Genomic DNA, 24,401 nt, shown 5'->3' with positions numbered 1-24,401 from the left:
GGAACATCGAAGCAGCAGCAGAACATAGCAGAATAAGTATAACGACGGTAAAATAAAGTGGAATAGATATATATTTATAAAAGGATGCCAGTCTCCGCACGTGGGGAGGAGATCCGTGCCCCAAAGGGGTGAACCGATCTCTTCACAGACAGGTCAAGGGTTCAGAAACGCGTGCGCGCAGGCGCAGGTGGGTTTCTGCTGCCGCTAGCCACCAGAACAGGCACTCGTTTGTGTCCACAACAAGACGTGGTTGTCCCCTTATGCCCATTAACGGTACCCAGTCCATGTCAGCCACCGCAGCAGTTTCTGTCGTCGCGATGTCACAGTCAACAGAGACTTCAGACTTCCTTCCGCGGTGTGCCGATGCTGACGACGACGAGGGCGTTGAACTGGTGGCCACATAATCAAACGATGTACTGCCCCACTGCGCCGCTTCTGCAGCGCTGAGGTAGCGCGTATTCGCTGGCAGCGACCCAATCAAACCCAGTTCCGCACGCGCAGCCTCCAGCGTCAGTGGCACCTCGCTGCCGGGGAGTAGTACAAACTGTTCCTTCGGCGACGGCTGTGCAACAAACCTGTGTTGATTGCTAGCCACAGGGACCTTCCCACCGCATGCAGCATCGCTATCATCACCCCCGCATACACGACTGCCCACAAAACAAGAGCCTGGTCCTGTCCCCATGAGAGGAGGTGCGACGCCTGGGGCGACTGAGCAAGACGACCATGAGGGTGTGGCTGCGGCCCACGTAGCCCGACGGAGATCGCTGGCATGCGGCTCCAAAGCATGTCCCATTTGTGGATCTACATCTGCGAAAGCAACAGATCCCACGCAAACGACGTAGTCGTTAATACCAAGGTCATCAGTATCTCTTGGCTCAAAGCCCAGTTTTAGTATCGCCGCAGTCGCCTCCGTACAAAAACGGATTGGATTAGGTGTCGAGTCCCCCTTCTGAACGGCCGTCGAGCTCTGACGACCTTCGGTTGTCGACGAGCACCAGTTCCAACCGACTGCCGACTCGCACAATACTGAAGGCTTGGCAGAGGGCGCAGGGCTATGAACGCGCACGCTCGCCACGCCGTCGACTGGCTCACGTTGAGAGGTGGCAAAGGTACAGTTTCGCTCGTTACTCGCAGTCAAGCTCTGCGATGCACCCCAGCAGCACCTAGAAAGAGGCAGCGATACGTGACGGTGCGCAAGAGCAGGCCGAATGCGCAGCACACACACTACACCTGTAGTGTCAGAGATCCACAAGAGATCATATGGCACCAGAGCCGCCGATGCGGCTGCCTCTTCTGCAGCCGCAACACTTCCGTTGGCGACAGCGTCGATGCAGCGCACGATTCGGCCACACACGACGACACGGTGGCGCGGGAATGCATCTACCCGAATGGTGCTCTCGCCGAGACGGGCTGCGCTGACTGCCGCCCGGAAATCGTACCGCCCATCGCATGCGTGAGATCCCCCTCCAGACACCCCTGACGCATTTGAGACTGGCATCCGCAGCGCATCAGCCTCCCGCCTACCCGCGGTATTCTCACCAAAGAATTCACTTTCTCCTGTCGTGCAAATGCTGGCATCATTCATGCCGAGAACTGCACGGCAGAGTTGGCGTGCAGTGACAGGGCATGGAGCACGGCCTCGCCAACTGTTACCGTAATTGTTTGCACGATCCCTTGACGGGGTCGTTTCTCCATACTTGACACCCCGTTCATGGTCATCGCCTCGGTGGTTGGTGGACAAAGAAAATTGCAACGAGTGGTGGCACGGGCCGGGAGGACTACCAGCACTTACTAGAGGGCCCCCAGAGAAAAGAAAAGCAGCGGAGCATCTCATGTTGAAAATGTGTGTCTAGGCAAGGATTAGAGGGAGGGGAGGAAGGGGGAGAGGGAGAGGGAGAGGGAGGACTGAGGTTGGCGCTTGTGTGAAGCGCCAAGAGTGCATTAAGAGAGGGCTGCACTTTACTTTGCACCCCGAAAAGGGAAAAAGGGGGATTTAATGAGAAACATGAGCGTTCATGCGACGATCGCTCGAACGCGGGTGCAGAGGAGGAGTAAGGGATACACGCAATCGACGCACAACGTTTGATGTATGCGTGCAGCGGCGAGGTGATGCAATATATATATATATATACATATATACATATTTGCGAATACTACGGCTTTTGTGCACCCAAACACCAGGAGACCCGATCCTCTGCACCTTCATAGACGGCTGTGCTTTTGGGACCACGAGAAGATGTCGAACGGGAGGGAGAGATGGACGCCACAGACCTTCGACTCGAGGGCGCACGCGCTTTCATGGAAATGGTTTCTCCGTCTTTTTCTTACTGGAGGTTCACCGATTTTATTGACACGTGTGAAATACATCCCCGCCCCCGCCCCCCCAAACAACAACATTTTGTTTTAAATGTGACAGAAAAGCAAACGATACACGTTGAAAGGCGAGCGGTGCGCCCCCTGAGTGAAGAGACCAGGGGGTGCCAACTCACTCAAGACGGAGTAGGCAAGCGAGATGCTTGATAGGGTTGTCGGAGTGAAAAATTACGAGGCGACTAAAAAGCAAGCCGCAGGGCAGAGCGCACAGTCTTGTGGCCGCTGCACATGTTTCCACCATGCTATTCATTATTGGATTTTGTTTTTTCAAGGAGAAAGAAACAATAAACAAAAAGCAGAACGGGGGAATGGGGTAGGGAGAAGAGGGGTTGGTGTCTGTTTTCCATATAAATAGAAGAAAAACATTATCGGAAAGGATAGAAGAAAAAAGAGCGAGCGGAAGTCAGAAGGATGAAGAAGGGAGGGGAAAAATATATAAATATTTATGGTAAAGTGAATCGGGTAGCAGATCGATGTGAATTTTTTTTTTTGGGGGGGGAAGGGGTAGGACCCACGGGCTAGAGCGCCACCAGCAGCACCCCCCTTTTCTCTACGGGGAGACAGACACACGCAAAGGCGTCACGCAGAGAAACCTGGTGGGATGATTTTATATCATCACCGCTGGAAAGCCTTAGCGCCTGCAAACACACAGACAGAGGAATGTCTGGCGGGGGTGGTCCCTGACGGCTTGTCCATGTACCTCTCCGCTTTGTTTTGTGGATATCCCCTCGAAGAACTAATGGAAGCTGGCATCACCGCCCCCCCCCCCCCCCCCATCCCCAACTCCTCGTATTCGAAAGCTCAGCACCCTCGCCCATGTTGGCGTGCGGTGGTGGCAGCAAGCCGAACTCAACGTACATATAAGAGAACCAGATGTAGTGATTAACACTGTACGCACGGAGCTCGAGATATCGATGAGGCACTTCTTGAACGAGACCACTGCCACACATCTGTACTCCAGAGCAACAAAAGAGAGATGGTGCGGGTGTGTGTGTGTGTGTGAGAGAGAGAGATGGGGTGGAGGAGGAGAGGGGGGGGAGGGGAGGGGAATAACAATCGCGTGTTTGTGCTCTGTGTTGTGCGATGACTTTTATGTTGGTTGTTGTTGCTCTGCAGGTTCACTTTGAGCTCGCTTACACCGTCTCATCGACTCCTGTAGTCTCATGACTCCCAACGGTCAAGCAAACACATACTCTTCCATTCATGATCCGAGCTCGTGCGGCGTGGTATTTGTCGTCCGTGCACGACAGTGGAAAGCATCCAAAAAAGAGACCTCCGAAAACCACGAAACAACAACAACAACAACAACAACCAGCTTCCCTCGAACAGATGAGAGCAAAAGCCTCAGGGGGCGAGGGGGGGGGGAAGAGAGGGCATTGAAAAGTACAATAAGGTGTGGGGGAGGAGGGGGGGGGAGCAGAGCGGCAGCGCCACTCCTTGTCCGAATCTAGAAGAGAGCACACCACCAGCAGCGCATGTAATTGAACCTGTCAGTGCACCGCCCAAAAATGCTGGTGGGCCGTGCGTGTGAACATGCGCGCCCAGGATCCCGTTTCGCTGTTTCCCTCTCCTATTGTCGTTCAGCATGCACATTTTTGTTTGTGTTTGTTTTCCCCTCTTCGACCACCTTGTATTATCGGAGTTGTTGTGAAGGAGATATCAACGGCACGCCAAACGAGCCAGCCAAAAAGAGAACATGAGCAATGATTCCCGCCATAGGGATGAAGATGAAGACACCACCAGTGCCATGAGTGTCACACCAATCGATTTCTGAAGCGACAATGACACCTTCCATCTGCTCCACGTCCACACACACACACCACACACCACACACACAGATCGTGGTGAGATATTATCCAACATGAAATGGAGAGAGGGTGTACACTGAGACGTAACACTACTCGAAACGGGTGAAACCGCAGCCAGACAGCCCTTGTAAAGGGATCTGGAGGAAAGCTAAACAAACAAACAAAAAAACGAACAGAACGCAGCGGCTCGTGGGGGACCACCTATAAAACACGTGTGTGCCACAGCAAAATCGTCCGGGAGCGTTGCGAAAGGCCGTTGATATCTCCAATCATTATCGCTTAAAAATTCCTGTGGTGTGGGTGCTCGTCGGCGCCGTCTTCAACGGCGTACCCAGGCGTCTCGAGGTACTTGGGTACGTGCGACAGCGGCGTGTCCATGCCTAGGGCCGACTTGGGGTTCGCCTGATACCACTCCTCTTTGAAGGGCTCCTGAATAGCAACATAGCGAAAGCAGTCGCGGCCCCCGTAGCTCCATATGAAGAGACGATAGGTGCCCACAAGCCCCGCGACAGTGGCGATAGGCCACAGCATGCAGATCGCGTAGATCTCGCACCGCCGCATCCAACCTGGGAGCCCCATAACGTCGACGTATAAGTGCCTCGAAAGGGTGAGAAGCGGGGAGGAGAGCAGCAGCAACACCAGTAGCGTGGGAAGGGAAGGGAGGCGGAGGGAAATGAGGAGGGGGGAGAGTGACTAGAGCCAACGCGCAGGTGCAGGTAGGACAACCGTGATGAGGCGCGAGGCAATTTTTTTGACTGGCACGAAGCCCTGAAAAGAATTATTGTTGCACAGACGCGCGCGATGAGAGAAACACCACACCGGGAGGATACAGTTGTAACTGGAGAAGTTCAGAGCCCTGATGTTGGGATTGATGCTGTGGTCGTGCGTGACGAGTAACACCTAGGAGAGCCCCCTCTCCCCCTGCGAAGAAAAAAAAGGGGGCAGAAGAGGGATCGCTTCCGAATGTAAGGCTGTGTGCGCCTGGTTGCCGGACTCTCTCTCCTATTATTGATGCTCACGCCTTTTAAAAAGGTTTCCTTATATTTAGTGGTGTGCCGTTTCACTGCAAATCTGTAAGGCGACTCGGTCACGTGCAAACAACCCAAGTTGCAAAGCAACGTAGTCGTGCGGCTGCTTCCTTGACTTCTACCCCCCGCAGGCGCATACACTCGCGAGCAGCAGAATGGAAAGTAAGATGAAACATAGCAGTAACAAAAAAGTGGGGTAGAAGTCGGTCTCCACGTGCCGGCAAAGAACGTGAACCTTCAGCAGAAGCGCATCGATTTGGGGGGGGGGGGGAGGGGGGCCAACAGAGAGCCTCATGCTCACTTACAAGTGTGATGGGGATACCGTTCCCACATGGGATTCGCACGGCCACCTCGGCAGCTCCAGACGGGGAAGAAAGAAGGGGGCCGACGCGATAGGCACCCTCTCATCTCAGAAGAGAGTACGATGGGGATAATACCGCCCCCCCCCCCCCTGTGAACGCAGACCAACCACCGGAGACCGCATCACACACTCGTGGAGATGTGCGTTAATTATTACGGTGTTTTTCTTTTGTTGTTTGCGCAGGGCGTCTGCTTTGCAGTGAGCCGCTATCAAAGAGAAAGTCGCATCACTTACACTTACGCGGCCACGTTCATCCAGGTCGTAGGATGGGGGGGGGGGGGTTCAAGGCGCTAGAGGGACACAATCGTGCTTCCCGCTGTCTCTGTAATCGTCACCGTGGTGCAAAGAACACCCAAGCAATCTCTACAGGTGGGGATCAAAAGAAAAAAAAAACGTGGGGCGCCGTCACACATCCGCGGCAAAAAAGAAATATAAAAGTAGATCAAATACACGAAGAAAATGTTCACGAGGAAAGTTAAAGGGGGGAGAGAGGGCGGGGGGGGGGGATGGCGATCACCACTACTGAAACCAAACTAGAAGACAAAGCGGCACCAATATACCGTTGAGGTGTGCGAGTGTGTGTGTGTGTGTGTCTGTGTGTGCTGGGGGTGGAGGGGAGGGGATGATTAAAAAATATGACGCCGAGAGGATTGCTGTGCGAATGTCCCAATTTTTTTTTCCACTTGTTCACGTTCACAGGAACTCGCTTCATGAAACGATCCTCCTCAGATTACCTCTCTGCATGGTGGCGCATCCAGACGGACAGATAGAAATATGAAGCGAGAGAGCAAAGGGAGCGCGCACACACACACACAGACATTTCTTGAGAGAAAAAAAAGGGAGAAAACATGAGATGCGGCAAGCTTCAGAGAAGTAGAAGAGCAAAACAGAGGCCAGAAAGTATACCGAGAAGTAAAAGAACGAAACACTGTGTGGTCAACACACAGACGAACAACAACAAAAAATGAAAAGTCGATAGAGGAACCAACAACAGACACTGGACACACAAAAAAAACGCATAGGCTGTCGATGTATATTTCTGCGTGTGTGTACGTGTGTATATAAGCAAGCGAACGAACACATACACATACACACAAGAAAAAAAAACGTAGATGCTGAATGTGAGGCAAGCAGTCGAAACACACAGCGGCAAGACCCTCGGATCGATGGACGGAAGGGGGGGGAGGGGAGGGAATGAGGAAGGAAGACACACACACACACACATACACCTTCAGCTGGGAAGTGCCAGTACAGTCCCCTACTCCACCTAACAGTGAAGAGAGTTGTGGACCCTGCTGGGCTAAAAAAAACGTTGCAACACACACTTCTTAGGGGTCATAGGTGTGGCGCCGTAAACATCCACGAAGAGCGTGAGGATCCCAAAGTGGAAACCCCCTTACAGTGTGAAGAACAAAACAAAAAGGAAACGGGCTGCACGACTCTCTCGGGAAATTGACGTCACCAAATTCGCTCTTCCTTCCATCAACGCCATGCCCTCATTTTTTTTGCCGTAATTAGGAAGCTTTGGCATCTACAAATATTCCCCTGCGAACGTCTGCGCTATTAACGTGACACCGAACCCCGTGGCCTCATCGCGGGTCGCAGGCCCCGCCAGGTCAACGTGCACCCACTCCCCCTTGTAGTCTTTCGCCAGACTGTTGCCAATGAACTGCCCGGCACAGCTGACTTGTGCATTGCTGCGGTTAATCACGCTATTCCTGTAGTCTGCCACAGTACTAGAGAACTCGGTGTTGTGAAGCTCAGGGCAATACACGACAGGAAAGCACAGGTCGCCGCAGGCTTTACCGGCGTCGACAATGCGCTTCTCGATGGCTTCTGTGTTGGCGTAGATGGCGGCGTGGTGTTTCCCAGTCGCGATTCCCTGCGCACCTGTAAGAGTCGCCATGTCCATAATGATACTAGGAGTATAGCTCAGCTCCTTACATGCATGATAGACACCGTCGGAGAGCACAAGGCGGCCCTCGGCGTCTGTGTTGTTGATCTCCACAGTGATACCGGACTTCATGCGCAGTATGTCGTCATTACGCTGCGCTCGAGGACCCATGGCGTTGTCAGCTAGACAGAGGATGCTCGAAACCTCAATGGGAACAGACAATAACGCCAGGCACAACAGACCGCAGAACACCGCCGCTGCACCGCCCATGTCGCGTTTCATTTTGCACATGCCCTCACGAGACTTGATGGCGAGACCGCCCGTGTCGTACACGATGCCCTTACCCACGAATGCGATACGATCCTTGGGTGATACACCGTTCGCGGGCTTGTACGACAGCGTAACCAGATACGGGGGGTACTCGGCGGCTTTGCCCGTTCCATACAGGCCGCCGTAGCCACGCTCGCGAAGATCCTCCCCGGCGATCACGTCGACAGATGCATCGATTCCGGCGTCCTTCAGCTTCACCATCCACCGCACAGCGATCTCCGTGAATGTCACGGTGTCGAGAAGATTTGTGGGTGCATTCACCAGTCTCTGGCACAGCTGTACGCAGCGCGCGATTACAGAAAGCGGCGCCGTCTTGCCAGATGGCACCACCACGCGCACTGGGCGACCATGGTGGAGGTAGCTCTTCTCCGCTCTCCCGCCCTTGGCAGTAAACGATTGATTGCACGACCGCGCAATAGCATTGGCAATGCAAGCCTCGTAGCCGCTTCCCACGTAGTAGATGTTCAGCCCAGCCTCAGTGTCCTCTTTTGGACACTCGGCTATCGCTTGCTTGACGATCTCGCTCACCTGGTCAGGCCGCGCAGCGCAATTGTGGCGCGATGCAACGGAGGACACCTTCCCGATCATGAGTCGCACCTTCGCCGTCACATTCGCCACGTACGCGCGGGACTCCGGCGCCGTTGCGGCAATAGCGGACGCCGCCGCATCGTAGTGCGGGCAAATCACAGCCGCAGACGCCTCCCTCAGCTGCGCATCCGTACCGAGCACGAGCACGGTTTGGATCTTCCCGGGCTTTGCAGCCATCTCGATGCCCTCCGCTACGGTGTGGAACGTTACGTTGCTTACAAAATTCACACAGCTTTCTACAAAGGCGGACACGTTCTCCTCCTCGTACCGCGAGTCTGAGCGTAAGCGCTTGTACGCAGACATTTCTCAAGTCCCGGTTCACCTACGAACTAAAGATCCCCTAGTCAGGCGAAAAAAAGAAGTGCGACAACGAGGACAAAAAAGTCAATACGATCACCCCTGTACAGAGATGAGGAGTGAAGGCTAAATAAAGGGCAGACCTTCAAAGGCTTTTTCGATGTCTCTCTCTCTCTATATATATATATTGCTGTGTTGCTCTTTTTTTTTTGTGTGTGTGTGTATGTGGAGGGGGGGGGGAGGGCGTGTGGTGCGCAAATGTTCAGTTGTGGCCGATAATGTGTGACGTGCACCATGGGGAAGAGGGAGAAAACGGGGAGAGGAGAGGTAGAGAGAGAGCGAGAGCACGAGAAAGGAGTTGATTGAGGCAGTCCGGGAAACGATGATGGGCTCCGGTGAGGAAAGGAAAGAGGGGCGCGCACTCTGATTTTCAAAGGCGCACTGTGCGCAATTTGAATTAGGCACAGTCGCAGGAAGAACTCCTGATACCGTGTCACGACATCAGAGTAAGTGGAAGGCCTCCAGGGTGAGCTCATTTTATCGCCGCGAACCTCTGAGAACGAAGACGACACAAAACAAAACTAGCTCCCCCCTCCTCCCCTCCCTTCCCTCCCACCACCGCAAAAAAAAAAAGGACTTCACGTTTTCGTCTCCAAATTTTTTCCAGGATGTGCGGCGGACGTGAACAGACAACGAAAAACCTCAGAGGAGAAACAGCGGATGAGGCGCGGGTGGATAAAACATACGGGATACTAACAGAGGCAACAGTCTGTTGAAAGGTGGCCATGGTAACAAGTGAAACGAGTTTGTTACATGAGCCTCACACCAACTCACCGCCCCCCCCCTCATCCCACTCGCTCCACCGCGCACGCACGCACAATCCAAACAACCGTGACGAATAACTACTTTTTTTTCTCAAGATTGTTTCTTTGTTTGTTTTTTAGGGGGGGGGAGTTCTTCTGTTTGGTGCATTTGGAGGGAAGCCAGAACGCGCGACAACGCGAACCGAACAGAGACTAACAGCCACTTCAATAATCAACATAATAAAAAGGAGAGGAAAAAAAAACGTGAGTACTCCGCCGAGTTTCATTTCAAAAAAAAAGGAAGAATGACCGCACGAGCCCAGGGCCAAGGGGGAAAATATGCTCTCAAGTTCAACCATGCGTGAGGAGGCGACGGCGGCAGCGGGGTGGGGGAGGACACACACACGCACAAAAATATACATATATATTATATGTAGAAGCGCATTCGTCCATCAATCACACAGCTCGCTTTCCCTCTCCACCCTCACACAGTGTCGATGCGCGCCAGCACATCCAGTAAGCTATCGAGGGCAGCGCAACTATCGGCAGCTGGCGGTGCCGACCGAAGGTAGCAAGCACCAAGGACTTGTAGAACCTCCACGAGCTGTGCCTCTAGCTCAGCAGGGATGTAGAAGCGCTGTTCTGTCTTCCAGCGCTGAAGGCCCTCAGTAATGTCAAGCGGAGACGTGGCGCTAAAGTTACGCAGTAACGGCACGTACGCATTCTCATCGTTACAATCCTCCGCAGACGTGACGTGAGAGCGGCGGGCGGTACGAGCGGTTCGCAGAGCCGACCCACTCTTAGCGAGCACTCGCTCAAGACTGTTGAGGTTTTCGTTGATGCTCACAAAGAGCACGTGACTGTCAAGCGCAGCTGCCTCTTGGTTGGACTGCTCTGCAGGGTGCTTCGTCTCCATCTCGAGAAGCGCTGTAGGGTCAGCACAACACTGCATGAGCTCGCTGCACCTACCTCCTGGGAACTCCTCCACAACAAGTCGGACTGCTTCGAGAACGGCCTCGTAAAACTCTTGAACGCCAGGGCTGGCACCAACACCGGCCGTCGCACCACCGGCACCCATGCCGAAGCTGGAGGCTACCTGGTGACAGTGAAAAGAAAGGAACACGCTGTGGTGCACCAGCCGTACGAGCACGCGGCAGTTCTCCTTTCCTAGCCCATCTCCCTGCACTGTGTCTCGGTAGAGCAGCCATGCTGCGTCAAACCACAGCCCCTCATGACTATGCGGTGAGTCCTCTGCGGAGTTGTGGGTCAAGTACGGTGAGAATCGTGGCAGCACAAGGGATTTGCCAGAGCCTTCCGCAATACAGGCATCAGTGGAATGGCACGCCGCTGAATGCGGCTTCCCGCCGACACCTCGCCGACCAGATGTGTCATCTGACAACTGGACACTCGGTACACTGCAGCTCTGTGACCCCACGGGGCCGAGATAGATCTTGTCTGACACCGTAGCCAGGCGACAGATAAGCTTCGCGAAGAAGTTGCGTGGCACCATGTCGAGCTTAAATACATAAAATGGACCGGAGAGAAAACAGGGGAAAAGCCACGTGACCCCAGCAGATGCGGGGGTTTTACAACTCAGAGGATATACAACAAAACTTTCGGCTTGGGGATTGATATCGGGGTTACTCTTGTCACTGTGCACACTACCTTCGCCTTGCAGTGATGCAGCAGGCGCGCAGAGTCTATTGGGTGTTCCCTCAACCCCCGTAGAAGGCGTCACGGTTTTTGGCATCGTATCTGTACATGGACTCAGCAGCAGCTTATGCCCCAGAATAATGTGGTCAAACAGAACAAGAAGTTCGACTACACCAGCCAGCGGCACACTGTAGTGGACATCGGTTGAAGCCGTATATCGGTGAGAGGCGGTGGTCGGGTCTCTTCTCCTGGTGGCATCATTGCCCTCTCGGGGGCTTCTCCCGCCAATATCAGTGACTGCTTTGCTAGCTGGTGGTGTCAAGTGGGGCTCCAGAATAGTCGCAAGCACTGGAAGCGACACGACACCGTAGGGCAGGAGTTGCGCGGTGTCCGCGGTCGCAACTTTTGCCACATCAAGAAATCGCGCCGCCTCGGGAGTGAGCAGTAGTCGCAGCGCTGCTTCTTTGCGACCCAGTGATGCCGGCCATCGCTCCTCAGCCCCGGTCAGGAAGGCGGCAGCGTCTTCTCCTCTTTTGAACCCGCCCGACTCCGCCACCGCCACCAGTGCGCAGCACGTGAGGGCGGTGAGCACACGGCGGATCCACAGAACATCGAGGATCACATGTTGCCGCAGGGGTGCACTTCGAAAGTGGTGCATAAGAACGCCCCAATCTGAAAGTATCTGCACATGACAACGCAGTGTCTCCCTGGCGATGGAGGAATTCGTGGTTTCATCGGCCTCGTACTGTTGGCTAACAGCGGCTGCTAGCGTTTTGAAGTCTCGCAATGTCAGACACCACTTGCCACGCTGCCGCAGCAGACCCACCTGGCGGCCGAGCTCCAGACACCGTGCGGGCACGAGTCCGCTGACAAAATCCACATCAGCTCGGCATTTGTCACGCGCAAGGTCCCCTAGCCACTGCAGCAACCCGGGAAATCCTTCCACTGCCCGGTACCCGCTTGAGTAGACTTGACGGTGGACGTTATCCACCACAAAGCGGCCCACCACGGTAGGGCGAAGCTGCGGGTACGGTTGCACCATCTGAATAAGGCTGACCACTTGAAGCTCCATTTCCTCCATTTGAGCCTCCAGTTGTGCCAGCCTCTCGGCTGGAAGGCGACGAGGGAAAAAACCAACGCTGTCGTCCTTGCCACCGTCGCTTCTGTCGTGGTGTGCGTGTGTCCCGACCAGCACCAGCGATACCGTGTGACTGTCGGTTCGACATAAAATGTCTTCGACAATTCCCCGTAACGCCACGAACGACGGGCCGCCGTTCAGCGGGAAGCACAGCAAATACGTCACCCGGCGGAACGGGAGTTCTTCGAGGAGCGGGCAGAACAAAGGCGCACCACCGAGCTCGTGAACGTGAAGGAAAACTGGCGCCGCGCCTGCCACAGTCAGCGTGGTGGTTTCAATACCGACCGTGGGATGCTTCGCCAGTGAGCCTGGTGAATCGCCATCGTGGCCGCCAAGACTGTTGGTGCGGCGGCGGCCTGTGAGAAGTGTAAAGGCGGTCTGGAACCATGGCGGGTCTTCCGTCTTCAAGTTTTGGACAATGCTGCTCTTGCCACTGCCGGACGGTCCCATGAGAATGAGATTGTAGCGACCGACAAAGCGTGGAGGTACCTCGCTGCGACCGGTGTTCCGCGGTGTGCTGGTGCGGATAGACTGCACATCTGAGCAAGACAAAACTGAGCTGGGGTTTAGGTGTACCGTTTGCGGCCCACGCTTGCTCGGCAGTCGTGCTTGCACAAAAGGCCCGGCAGCCGGCTGTGACCCGGCCGAGGTGGGAAGAGAGAAGCTCAGTTTCTTCACCCTCGGTTGCGCTGAGGACCTCGCCGCAGAGTGGTCCGCCACGTCTGAGAGGATGGGAGGGAATGCCAACTCCTCGGTATCGACGTTGGCGCTGTCAAAGGACACAGCTCCCATGGATTGGACCTGATGAACTGCCTTTTGGGGTTGCGGCGACAACCGATTCCCCGAAAGAGCAACGCCCAGGTTCAGGGTGGGGATAAGCGGTCTAGAGGGGGATTGCGACGTCGCTGGGGTGGTGGTGGTGGTGGTGGTGGTCGTCGTCGTCCCGACCCCAGCACGTTTTGGTGGCTCGCCCATGTCTCCGTCTCCGTCTTGGTCCTCATGCTCCACAACAGAGCTCCCGTCCTCGATCTCATCGCCGAATTCTGAATACACAGAATCTTCATCGAGCGACGGCGCCGCATTCCCTTCACTGCTCTTGAGACCATCGTGATACGAAGACGCAAGGGATGAGTCGCACCTCTCCCCATTCAGATGCTCGTCAGAGGTGCTGGTGAAGCCTTGCGGTTGCCCCGGCACCTCTTCTTTGCCGTACACTCCAGATGCAGGGAAGGTTGCCCCAGAGTTCATGCAGCGATCTCTCTCCGCCCGATCATCAGCCTGGTCGTCACTTTCGATGGCTGCTGCTTTTTTCACCTGGCGTACTTGTCGCCCGCGGGCAGTGCCTGGAGGCTCAGCGGGATCGATGTACTTCAGCTGAATGTGATTGACGCCAATGTCTAGCACATCTCCACTCTGCAGTGCAAATGTGCCGCCACCTCTGACGACAAACGGATTTTGGTACATGGAGCGAATGACGTGTGTCTCGTGACCGGGGCAGGCTCTCAGTGTTGTCGTCCAGGAAGCCGTGGTCGCGATGCCCGTCACGTTGGTGCGCTCGAGGATGCAGTGCGGACGCCCAACGCCCTCACTGAGTTCAATTGGCAGATGAACCTGTCGCACTTCGGCATCCCGATTAACTGGCGCCTCACAGCCGGAGTGCGGTGAGGAGAGCACGAGAGATGAGTCGAACGATGTCGACTGATTCCCATCCACCTCGCCCTTGCTACCCTTCGCCGCGGATGACGCCTCTGCAGATTCAGTGATGCCGCGATCATGACACGGAAAAACTCCCACGAGCGTCTCCCCAGGCCCAAGATGCGCTGCGACCCAGTCACCCGCCCCGTCCATATTCAACAAATACGGCTCATCACGACGCAGGCGCATCGTCGGGCTTAGTGGGCCGGTAGCAGCATCTTCGCTGTCCCTGAGTGCTGTCGATGCTGCCATGGACACGGCAGTGGCACGCATCGTAGCTTGCTCCTCCTTGTGCTCCCTCATAAGCTGGGCCCTGTGCGTGCTGCGGTTCGCCTCCAAGGCGGACATCTGTCGAATCATTTCCTCCGCGCGGCGCAACTCCGACTGCAGCGCATCCACGAATTCAACGCCGGGTGGGTAGTCCTCTTCCTCTTCTGGTGGCACTGCCGCTGGTGATCCTGCGTCCTTCTTTGCGTGGGCATCTGACTCAGCATGCAGCCCCTGCAGTGGCATCCTTTCTTCAGCCACTGATGCCGCTTGGATATTAGATATCGATGAGTACACCATGTTCCTTCCGTACCCGTCGTGTTTGTAGTCGTCACCCACCTCCGCCTCGCCCGTCTTGAGGTCGCTGCCTCGTTCGGGCGAGGGGGATAGGGGTGATTGACTGTCCGCTAACACGTCGGACTCTGCTGCAAGTGAGGTCATCACAGTAGAGGAGTGCCTCGCTCTCCCGCCGAGAAGCGAGCGAATTTGTTCGCGCAACCGCATTACTTCCTCTTCCAGCTCTCGTATTCTCTTGTCACCCGCTGTTTCATTCACGAATGCCTTCATCACGATGGCTTTGGCCCGATCTGCGTACCTGAGTGTGCTGAGTGATTCGTCGTAGCTGTCCAGGCTGGGGCTAATCGTGGCAATCATGAACGTCTTGCTGTTGCCACCAAGGGACTCCTTCAAGAGGAATGTGAGGGTAGAATCCCGGTAGGGGATATGACGCTTCGACACAGCCGATGACCTCCGCGGTGTGGGGATCTTGGAGCTGCTGGTGGTGGCGGTACATTGGGCCGCCAAGGCATTAATCACAATGCCCAGTGTGGTGAGCGATTTGTTGATCTGTGCGCCTTCCTTGAGGGTGTCGCCTTCGGCTCCCGTGGACTTCGCCCGTTCGCTACCGGCAAGATCAACCAAGTTGATTTTGGCTCCAAGCTGTGTGATCATCTCGGCTTCGGTCGCGGATGCTTCCCCGGTGGCGAGGGCACCAGTGCCGCCCTCGCTAGACGGGACCGCGCGTATACGTTTCTGGAGTAGCTGCAAAGTAAAGATGGCGTGTGAGCGACTCGACGTATCGTTCATGCGTGTGGACGCTGTATGTCGGCGCTGGTTCCCCCGTGCCATAAGCCGTAGCACCTGCTGCTCTGACGTCGCAGGAATCTCTGCGAGTCCTTCCACATAAACCCCGAGAGTGGGATGCTCGCGCACGCGGAGCGTCGTCTCTGCCGATTCAGCAGTATGAGACCAAGTTGATCGGGGCAATGCCGCCGACATCGATCCTGGCGAGGTGGACCTAGGCGATCGACTGCCGCTTGCTAGACTACTGGTATCGTGCACCTCGTCCAAAAGGGAGCGGACGCGCTCCCTGTAGATCTCCACGTAGCTCACATACACGCTAAAGTCCACCTTCTCGTCGTTCGCAGCGGCGGCGTGCTTTCTCTTGTGCATCTCCACGAACATTTCACGGCATAGCCGCGGTACAATGCCCGGTGCATCGTCCATGCTACAACCGCCGTTAGGGCCCATCATACAGTAGCTCTTACCACTGCCTGTTTGGCCGTATGTGAAAATGCACGTGTGATAGCCGCTGAAGCTGGATTGGAGCACGGGCCTCCCTATCTGCTCATAGACTTGCTCTTGCGTGGAATCCACTGGGTAGACATGATCAAAGGTAAACCGGTGGTGGCGCGTGCCGCGCAGGCTCGGTTCGACAGAAAGTAACGCGTTTACCTCCTGCTCCGACCTCGCCGAGGGAAATATATACAGAGTGTTGTAGGATGCAAGCGCTGTGATACAGCTGCCGGTGTTCAGTTTTATCTCGCGTGAGTTGAGGGGTCGTACGCGAACACCTACAGTGATGCGTCCCTCTTCGTAGCTAGTGTTTTGGTGAGTGCTCGCCTCGCTGGAGTGCGCCACCGACTCGGCCCGGGTGGACTGCGCTTCCTGAAGCGCAGCCCCCAAGCCCTCGCTCATCTCTGGAAAAAAAAGGTCTCCCTCCCGCGATTGGACCCTCTCCGGACCTTTGATGTTGACAGAGGGTGATGGTGGAAAGATATACACACCAAAAGAGAGAAGAGATGTGTAGGAGGAGGAGGAGTAGCCAGGGGAGCGCCGTGGTGTGTGAGGAGATGCGTGCGGCACAGCTCCCCTGTTCGCCTTTCGAGGGTGACTGACGGGGACTCGTAGGTGTCAAAGTAGAGGAACACGATGTCAGCGTATAGCGCTTTGGGATGATGGTACGGGGCAAAGGGAGGGGAGGCGGGGAAAGGGACAACAGAGAAGTGAACACGAAGCGTGTCATAGATTGACGTGGGGAAAGGGGAACCCCTTCTGGGTCGTTTATCCAGCCGCCAGCATCGGTACTCGATGGCCTCCCAGAGACTAACATATGTGCGTGCGCATTACCTCCTCTTCCCTCCCCTCCCCCAAAGTAGGGTTAGAGTAGCGGAAAATTGAAAGCGGGACGTGGCCATGGACAGCGGGAAGGAGGCGGGGGAAGAGGGGGGAGGGGGGGGGGGGTTGAGTGATGAACGTGGAACTTTCGGCTGAACTTGGAGGCGTTTCTGTGCGTTTCATCGGTGGGTAAAAAAAAACCCACGAAACTGTTGTGTTCATTGGCACAGCTCTCGAGATGACGATAAACGGCAGGGAAGGGGAGGTCGTGGACTTGGGCACTGTCGGAGGACGTCGGGAAGTCACCGAGAAGCGGGGGAAGACCGCACATTCTTCCTGTACGGCAGGGTCTCGCGGAGGAAGAAGTCAAACGAGAAGAATAAAAAGAAGTTCAAAATTGACGAGTAATACACTCCAAAAAAACAAATGTGCGCCGTAAGAAGAGATTCAGAACCTCGACTCAGAGCGAAGCCAATGTGCGAGAGGTTTCTATGGCGGCGCATCGAAACCTGTGTGAGCAAAAAAAAAAAGGCATCCTGTGATGGTCCTTCAGTGGAAACAGTTTATCCAAGAAGCCGATAACCAAGTCCCCTCGAGAGAGAAAGAGAGAGGACAGGGGAAGGAAGGAAAGGGAAGGGAGGGGAGGGGAGGGGAGGGGGGAGAAGGCACTGACCGGATTTTGATTATACACACACACATATTTTGTTTGCGAGTGGCATTTTTTCCCCTGTAAATATTTTTAGTATGCAGCCCTCAACGCAAATGCCCCAAGGAACGTGAGCGGGCGGGCAATCGCCGAATCAACAGGGCACCTCGCGCTGCTGCTTCATCAGGTATCATGTAGTGGACAGTAAGGAACTGTCACTCAAATGTGAAGTGTGGCCCACGCGATATATCGTAGTTTCTCTTGGCCCAAGAGCGTCATCATCTCCATCTAGAGTGCCACCCCCCTTTCCCTCTTCTGTGTGTGTGTGTGTGAGTGTCTATTGTTGCGTCCTTCGTAAAAGGATGCCAGAACTCCAACACCTCGATGAGCGCAAACATAAAACAGAGATAAAAACGGTTCCCCCTCTCCCTCTCTCCTCTTCACTGCTTCGCACACCTCCTGCGCATCCTTTTAACGATTCTTACAAGTAAGTCATCAGGTAGGTCGCACTGTCGAGCGAGAATGCGGCACCGATGTAGGCAGAAAGGAGAATCCGACGGGGAGCGGGGAGAAGAGGGGTAATGACGAGGCGACGCTTTGTGAAGCCCCACTTACTGACCAGAGGAGAGGAGGAAGGAGAAAAAAAAGGCGAGTCGCCGTTATTCATGAAGAAAGGGTGATCACTCTACCACCAAAAGCGCTCTACAGGCGCTGTGCAACAGAGGTGAGCAAGCAGGCGCGGCTATGCACTTGTACGGTCGGCTGTAATGAAAAGAAGTGGGAGGAAAAATACAAAGCAAGAGACCCCCCCCCAAAAAAAAAAAAGAGCCCCCCCACACGCACACACAAAAAAGGAGTGAGGAAGGAAGAGAAAGGGAGAGAGTGCTGCAGGCATACACCTCAAGAAGTAAAAAACAACGTTTTTTTCATTTGTTTGGTTGTTGTCATCGCTCCACCATTTCAACTCCGCTACAAAAGACCACGAGTGTCCATTCCCTCCATCCCCCCTCCCGGCAAGTCCACATTGCCAAAAGTGCGCAGTGCGAAGCGGTCGAGGAAACGCCGTAGAGCCCTGCCGCCCCCCCCCTCCCCGGCAAGGCAGGTAAGCGGGCCCCGCTGGTTGGCCCTTGTCCCCGCAGGTGGTAGAGAGTTGCGTGAAACGCGTTGAATTTACCTCAACGTTTTTGTCTGCCGTACACGGGATGGTCCAAGGCTCTCCACAAGCGCACGTTCCCCAGGGTGAAGCGTCTCAAGGAAATGGGCGCCAACAAACTCAACAAAGCACGTCTCTCCCACTCTCTACTCGATAACACTGCCTGGGTACTTCTCCCACCAGATGTAGCTCTGAGATGGACAGAGAGAAAGAAAGAAAGAAAGGGGGGGGGACTGCTTACACCCTCCCTGTGCGATGTAGTTACTAGAGCTCATGTTCACGCCGCGGGGTGTTGCCTGCTCACAAAGACCCCTCCACGGGGGGGGGGGGGGAGAGAGAAGCATCATAACCCGGAGTTGATGTGCGCACAAGCGAGCTGACACGTCGGCCCAGATATTTGTCAACAGCCTTCCCTTCGAACTGCCCAGGGCCTCCTTTTTTTCCTCCATCCCCCCTCTCCCCCTCGTCTTGGAGAATGATACACTCTCACTACGCTATCGGAGAGGGTTCCCATTTGAGAGAAGAAGCAGACACACAAAGAAATCCCTGAGATTCCGGATGTGCACTCACCACGGATGCGCAAGCCGTTCACGACATGCCTCACACCCTCCACCTGGAACAACCAAACCAAAGTAGAGTAAAGACAATGAATCCTGCAGCTCTGCGGCTAAGCAGAAACAGACAAACAGAAGAAAATATATATGTGAACAGTGAACAGAAACTTGAAGCAGACACACAGCAATGAAGGGGGGGAGGGGGAAGGAGGGGGAGACAAAAAGGGGGGAGGGAGTGAGGGCGGTGTTGCGGGTACTTTACGTAACCGATCTATAAGAGAAAAACAGGAAAAAAAGCACAGGAAAAGAGAAACATCAAAGCCTACGGGATGATGGGGTTCGAGGGGGAGGGAGGGAGATGGGGGGGGGGGGAGGGGAGAGAATAAAGACCAAAGTGTTCGCATAGCGCGCTGCCGTCCCTTCCGCTCTGTAGCCATCTTAATCTTGTAACTATTGGCGCCGACTCTGGCTAGACCCCATCGCCGTTGATCTTTTTGATGATCTCTTCCCCAAACTCGGCTGTGGAGAGTGACTTAGCCCCTTTCATCTGCCGGGCGAGGTCGCCGGTGGCCTGGTTAGATTGAAAGACCATTTCAAGGGCGTTGATGATGCGTGCCGACACCTCAGACCAGCCAATGTAATCAAACATCATAGCCCCAGAAAGAATCAACGATGACGGGTTCGCCTTCCCTTGCCCAGCAATATCCGGTGCCGTCCCGTGCGTTGCCTCAAAAATTGCGTGGCCTGTTTCGTAGTTGATGTTCGCTCCTGGCGCGATGCCAATGCCGCCAACCAGCGCGGCAAGTTGATCCGACACGTAATCGCCGTTGAGGTTCATCGTGGCAATCACGCTATAGTCGGATGGGTGGAGAATCGTGTTTTGCATAAAGGCGTCGCAGATGCAATCCTTGATGACTACTTTGCCGCTCTCAGTTGATTCTCGCAGCGCCTTATCGGCTGCCTCCTTGCCGCTTTTCGTCTTTATTGCCTCGTACTGCACCATAGTGAAAACACTGTCGGGGAACTCTCGCTCCGCCAAGGCGTAGCCCCACTTCTTAAAGCCACCCTCTGTGAACTTCATGATGTTGCCCTTGTGCACCAGGGTGACGGATGGAAGGTGGTGATCGATAGCGTACTTCACCGCTGCACGCACCAGCCGTTCGCTTCCCTCCACCGAAATCGGCTTCACGCCGTACGCGGTCGTCCGGGGAAAACGTACCGCCTTCGAGCCCATCTCCTTCTCCAGGAACTCCCCAAACCTTGCGGCCTCGGAGGTGCCCTGAGCAAACTCGATGCCCGAGTATATGTCTTCCGTGTTCTCGCGGAACACGACCATGTCTACCCATTCTGGATGATGGATCGGGGAGCCGACGCCTGTGAACCAGCGCACAGGGCGCTGGCACACAAACAAGTCCAGTTGACGACGCAGCACCACGTTCAGCGAGCGGATTCCGTCGCCAACAGGGGTGGCCAGCGGGCCTTTTATACCGACGAGATAATTCTTGAATGCCTCGAGGGTTTCCTCGGGCAACCAGCTCTTCTCTTTCTCGAAGGCCTTCTCTCCTGCCAGCACCTCCACCCACGAAATCTTCCGCGTTGCGCCGTACTCCTTCGCTACCGCCGCATCAAATACGCGGTGCGCTACGGCTGTGATATCCCTGCCGATACCGTCTCCCTCAATGTAGGGGATGATGGGATGGTTTGGCACTACCAGAGTGCCCTTCACAAACGTGATAGCTTCTCCCATTGATGGCTACTGGCGCTGAGGATCGTCAAGGATATCTGCGCTAAAGACACCAAATTACAATACATGCACACTGAGTGAGTGACTGAGTGAGTCAGAGACACGGCAGTTCTTCAAAAAAAAAAAAAAGAAGACGTCTCACTTTGCAGCGAACGTTGACAGGGCCCCGTGCAATGCCTTGGAAGCGCTAGTGGCACGTTCAGCACTCAAATACGAATTAAAAAAAACGACAAAAAGTCGATTGGATATGAGCCGATAAGAGCGGTCACCTGAAAGGCGTGCGCGAGTGAGACACGGGTGGGTGTTATAGAGGGTGCAAGTGAATGACTTGACGGTGGCTGGGATGAAGTGGAGTGAGGAAGAGTGACGGCGTATACGCTGCTGCTTCTGCTCATCCCCCCGAGTGGTGTAGGTGGCAACGAGTGTGCAAATAAATTCATACACATGCATGCGCATATGTATAATATAATATTTACACATGCAAATGTGAGGATATGCGGAAGGCAGTATGTAGGGTGATGAGAATAATATATATATATTAGGGAAAGATAGAGAGCAAACGCAGAGGATGCAGAGACAGAGAGTTGTAGTAGTCACAAGACGGTGTCTTGGTTGGCACACATGAGGCAAGGCACGCCAATGTAGGAAATTAAAAAAGGAATCAAGACCTCACAAACAGAACATCCCCCCACTAAAGAAGTGAGGAAGGGGACGAAATATATATATATATATACATCAACAGTGAGTACACCCTCTCACAAAACGATGTACAAGAGTTGTGTGTGTGTGTGTGTGTGTGTGTGTGTGTGTGTCTCGATGTAGGAAACACAACTCGCCATTCAACTTATCCGCTCATTCTCCCTCCCTCAAAGAAAAACAGGCAAGCGAAGAGGGAAGGAAGATGAGGTTGCGGATCGTCCCTGACGTGCCCCAAATGACAGCCTGTTTTAATAGCCCACGAAAGCTTGTAGAATCGAGAAAACACAGGAGAGGATGTACCGATAAGTGTTCCACGATATCAGGAGAGCACTATGCCTCGTTGAGGCTCGCATCCAGCGATCTCTTCACACAGTCCATGTGCGTCAGTGCAACTGATGTCGGTGGTCTTTTTATTCCCAACGCTTGGCATGATATTTCCTTTTTCTAGGGGTAGGAGAGGCGATGACATGCAACCGCTGCAGACGAGCAGACGTGAACTCCATCCCATCCCTCCCACTCCTCCCTCCTCGCGCTCAACTAGACGTATAATAGCGTCGACTACAAGAATGAGCCGAAGGGAGGAGAGAGAGGGGGCGAAAAAAAAAAAACAGAGGAAAAATAGATTGGAAATCATACGATCGAACGCTTTGCAGAATCCATGTAGTGACAACCGAGGGTGGTGAATTGGGGTGTATCCATCCCTTTGAGAGGTTTCGATTTCTCTCTCCCTCTGTGTCCGCCAACCGCGGCTCACGACCTCAGGTAGCGCGCCTCCAGATGGCGGCGCAGGTACTCGGGGTTCAGCGTCTCGCCTGTCGCCCGCTTCATGAGATCGTCGGTTTCGTACAGTGATCCGTGATCCCAAATCTTCTTCTTCTGCTTCTCGAGAATAGGGCCCAGCTCACCATTGCGCAGACACCTATCCACTGTGGCGTCACCCAGTTCCTTTCGGATACTCGCCATGATCTGCGCCGCATACATGGCACCGAGCGAGTAGGTCGGGAAGTAGCCCATCGCGCCCATGGACCAGTGCACATCCTGCAGGCACCCAATGTCGTCACGACCCTCCGTGCTGAGACCCAGGTACTCTTGCATCTTCTCGTTCCACACGCGCGGCACATCTTCCGCCTCCATTTTCTCCTCCATCAGATCGCGCTCAATCTCGTAGCGCAGAATCACATGCAACGGGTAGCACGCCTCGTCCGCGTTGATGCGGATGTAGCCAGGCTGAACTCGGTGCACAATTTTACGCAGGTTCTCCTGCGAGAGGGCGGGTTCGGCCTCGAAATATTCGGGCAGGCGAGACGTAAGGTAGTCGAGAAAGGGCCTTGAGCGGCCAATCTGAAACTCCGCAAAAAGGCTCTGGCTCTCATGCACGCCAAGAGAGCGCGCGTTGCACACCGGCTGCGTGATGAGCTCGCGCGGGCCGCAGTTTTGCTCGTACTTTCCATGACCACCCTCGTGGATGAGGCCGTACAGACTTTGCAAAAACGTGTCTTCCTTATAGTTTACAGTAAGGCGGCAGTCCTCCTTCGTCATTCCCGTGAAGGGGTGGGGGCTGATGTCTAGGCGACCCGCGTCCGTATCAAATTGCCAGACCTTCAGGAGGTCCTTGCAGAGTGCCTCCTGTTTGTCCTGTGGGAACTTCTGCGAGAACTCCAGCACCGGCTGACCAGACTGCTTCTGCACAACATCTTTAATCAGTTGCGGCAGCCACGATTTCACATTTGCATACACCTCATCCAACTTCTGCGTCGTGATGCCCGGCTCGTACTGGTCCATGAGAGCCTCGTAGGGGGAGAGAGACGTGCCCGCAGAGAGGTACGAGCCTTCCTCGCGCGCGACCGCCACCAGTTCTTTCAGCAACGGCAGAAACTTGGCGAAGTCATTCGTTGCACGGCTGTCGCGCCACACGCTGTGCGCGCGCGTCGAGAGACGCATCTTTCGGCCCACAAACTCCGCCGGCAAGGCAGCGGCACTCTTCCACTGACGCTTTATCTCACGTAGGTTCGCACGTTGTATCGTACTCAGCTCTTCGCAACCCTCAGTGGCATTCTCGATCAGACCCTTTACCTCTGGAGCCGTCATCAAGGCAAGGCGCATCTCTGAGAGCGTCGCCATCGCCTCGCCGCGCGATTCTTCTCCCTTAGGTGGCATGTACGTGTTCATATCCCAGTTGCCTAGACCAATGAAGTGGTCCAGGCGGTAGACCCTCGTGAAGATGGTCTCCAGGTTCTTGTATGCCTGCATGTTTGCCAGAGAAGGGTTGAGTTTGTTCAAAAGCAAACGTGGTACAAGAAGGCGTGGTGTTGTCTTGGGGAGCGGTGGTGTGGCTATTGGTGGTTCTGGATAGGGGGAGGGGTAGAGTATCGAAGCCCGAGGGGTGTAAAGAGCGGTAGGACGCAGAGTGGATGCTTCAAGCAGTCCAGCGGGTCAGGCAAAATAATAAATGAAAAAAGAGAGAAGGCCCTGAAAGTGTGTATGTGAGAGTGTGTATGTGAGAGGGGGAGGGGGGAGGGGGAGGGGGGAGCGGGGAAAGGAGGAAGCACTGAAATTTTTGACCTAATCGAAAAATGTGCGCACGGGTTGATTTGAAAGTGGATAAAAAATGCTTCACGGAGATGTGTGCGTGCAAACACACGTGAATATACAGATACGCATATAGAGGAAGAGAGGGAGAAAGGGCGGTAGAACGAGAGAACACACACACACACACATATATATATATATATGGCATATGCAGGCGTTGTGTGGCCCGATATATGATAGCGAGAGTGGGGCGAATGAGGATGTGTGTGAAAATGCAATGAAGATTGGGGGGGTTATATACGTTTGTTTTTAAAAAAGAAAGCGGACGTAGGAAGCAAAAAAAGTGATACGAGATGAAAACGTTCGCGAATTTGTAAATATTTGTGGTTGACGTGAGCTCATCCTACCTCTCTGTGTCACTTTCCTCCAGCGCACCGCCCACTC

At 54.5% G+C, this 24,401-nt stretch overlaps 6 protein-coding genes across 6 annotated transcripts; all 6 read right to left on the bottom strand.

The window, feature by feature from the left end:
- Nucleotides 1-142: 142 nt before the first annotated feature.
- On the bottom strand, nucleotides 143-1,834 carry JKF63_02289 (uncharacterized protein; the record flags this gene model as incomplete). The annotated part of the gene is made up of 1 exon (XM_067898329.1): nucleotides 143-1,834. The coding sequence occupies one exon, from the start codon at nucleotides 1,832-1,834 to the stop codon at nucleotides 143-145; it is 1,692 nt and encodes a 563-aa protein (XP_067754486.1).
- A 2,626-nt stretch (nucleotides 1,835-4,460) lies between these two features.
- Nucleotides 4,461-4,760, bottom strand: JKF63_02288 (uncharacterized protein; the record flags this gene model as incomplete). The annotated part of the gene is made up of 1 exon (XM_067898328.1): nucleotides 4,461-4,760. The coding sequence occupies one exon, from the start codon at nucleotides 4,758-4,760 to the stop codon at nucleotides 4,461-4,463; it is 300 nt and encodes a 99-aa protein (XP_067754485.1).
- A 2,341-nt stretch (nucleotides 4,761-7,101) lies between these two features.
- Nucleotides 7,102-8,685, bottom strand: JKF63_02287 (uncharacterized protein; the record flags this gene model as incomplete). The annotated part of the gene is made up of 1 exon (XM_067898327.1): nucleotides 7,102-8,685. The coding sequence occupies one exon, from the start codon at nucleotides 8,683-8,685 to the stop codon at nucleotides 7,102-7,104; it is 1,584 nt and encodes a 527-aa protein (XP_067754484.1).
- Nucleotides 8,686-9,966: 1,281 nt separating this feature from the next.
- Nucleotides 9,967-16,212, bottom strand: JKF63_02286 (uncharacterized protein; the record flags this gene model as incomplete). Its single annotated transcript, XM_067898326.1, has 1 exon — nucleotides 9,967-16,212. The coding sequence occupies one exon, from the start codon at nucleotides 16,210-16,212 to the stop codon at nucleotides 9,967-9,969; it is 6,246 nt and encodes a 2,081-aa protein (XP_067754483.1).
- A 3,242-nt stretch (nucleotides 16,213-19,454) lies between these two features.
- JKF63_02285 (uncharacterized protein) lies at nucleotides 19,455-20,732 on the bottom strand (the record flags this gene model as incomplete). Its single annotated transcript, XM_067898325.1, has 1 exon — nucleotides 19,455-20,732. One exon carries the CDS (start codon nucleotides 20,730-20,732, stop codon nucleotides 19,455-19,457), a length of 1,278 nt encoding a protein of 425 aa, XP_067754482.1.
- Nucleotides 20,733-22,178: 1,446 nt separating this feature from the next.
- Nucleotides 22,179-23,678, bottom strand: JKF63_02284 (uncharacterized protein; the record flags this gene model as incomplete). The annotated part of the gene is made up of 1 exon (XM_067898324.1): nucleotides 22,179-23,678. The coding sequence occupies one exon, from the start codon at nucleotides 23,676-23,678 to the stop codon at nucleotides 22,179-22,181; it is 1,500 nt and encodes a 499-aa protein (XP_067754481.1).
- Between the last annotated feature and the right edge of the window lie 723 nt (nucleotides 23,679-24,401).

Source organism: Porcisia hertigi, chromosome 33 (genome assembly GCF_017918235.1).
Source record: "Porcisia hertigi strain C119 chromosome 33, whole genome shotgun sequence".
Classification (NCBI taxonomy): domain Eukaryota; phylum Euglenozoa; class Kinetoplastea; order Trypanosomatida; family Trypanosomatidae; genus Porcisia; species Porcisia hertigi.
The sequence above is the reverse complement of the archived record's forward strand: the minus strand, read 5'-3'. Positions and strand labels throughout refer to the sequence as shown.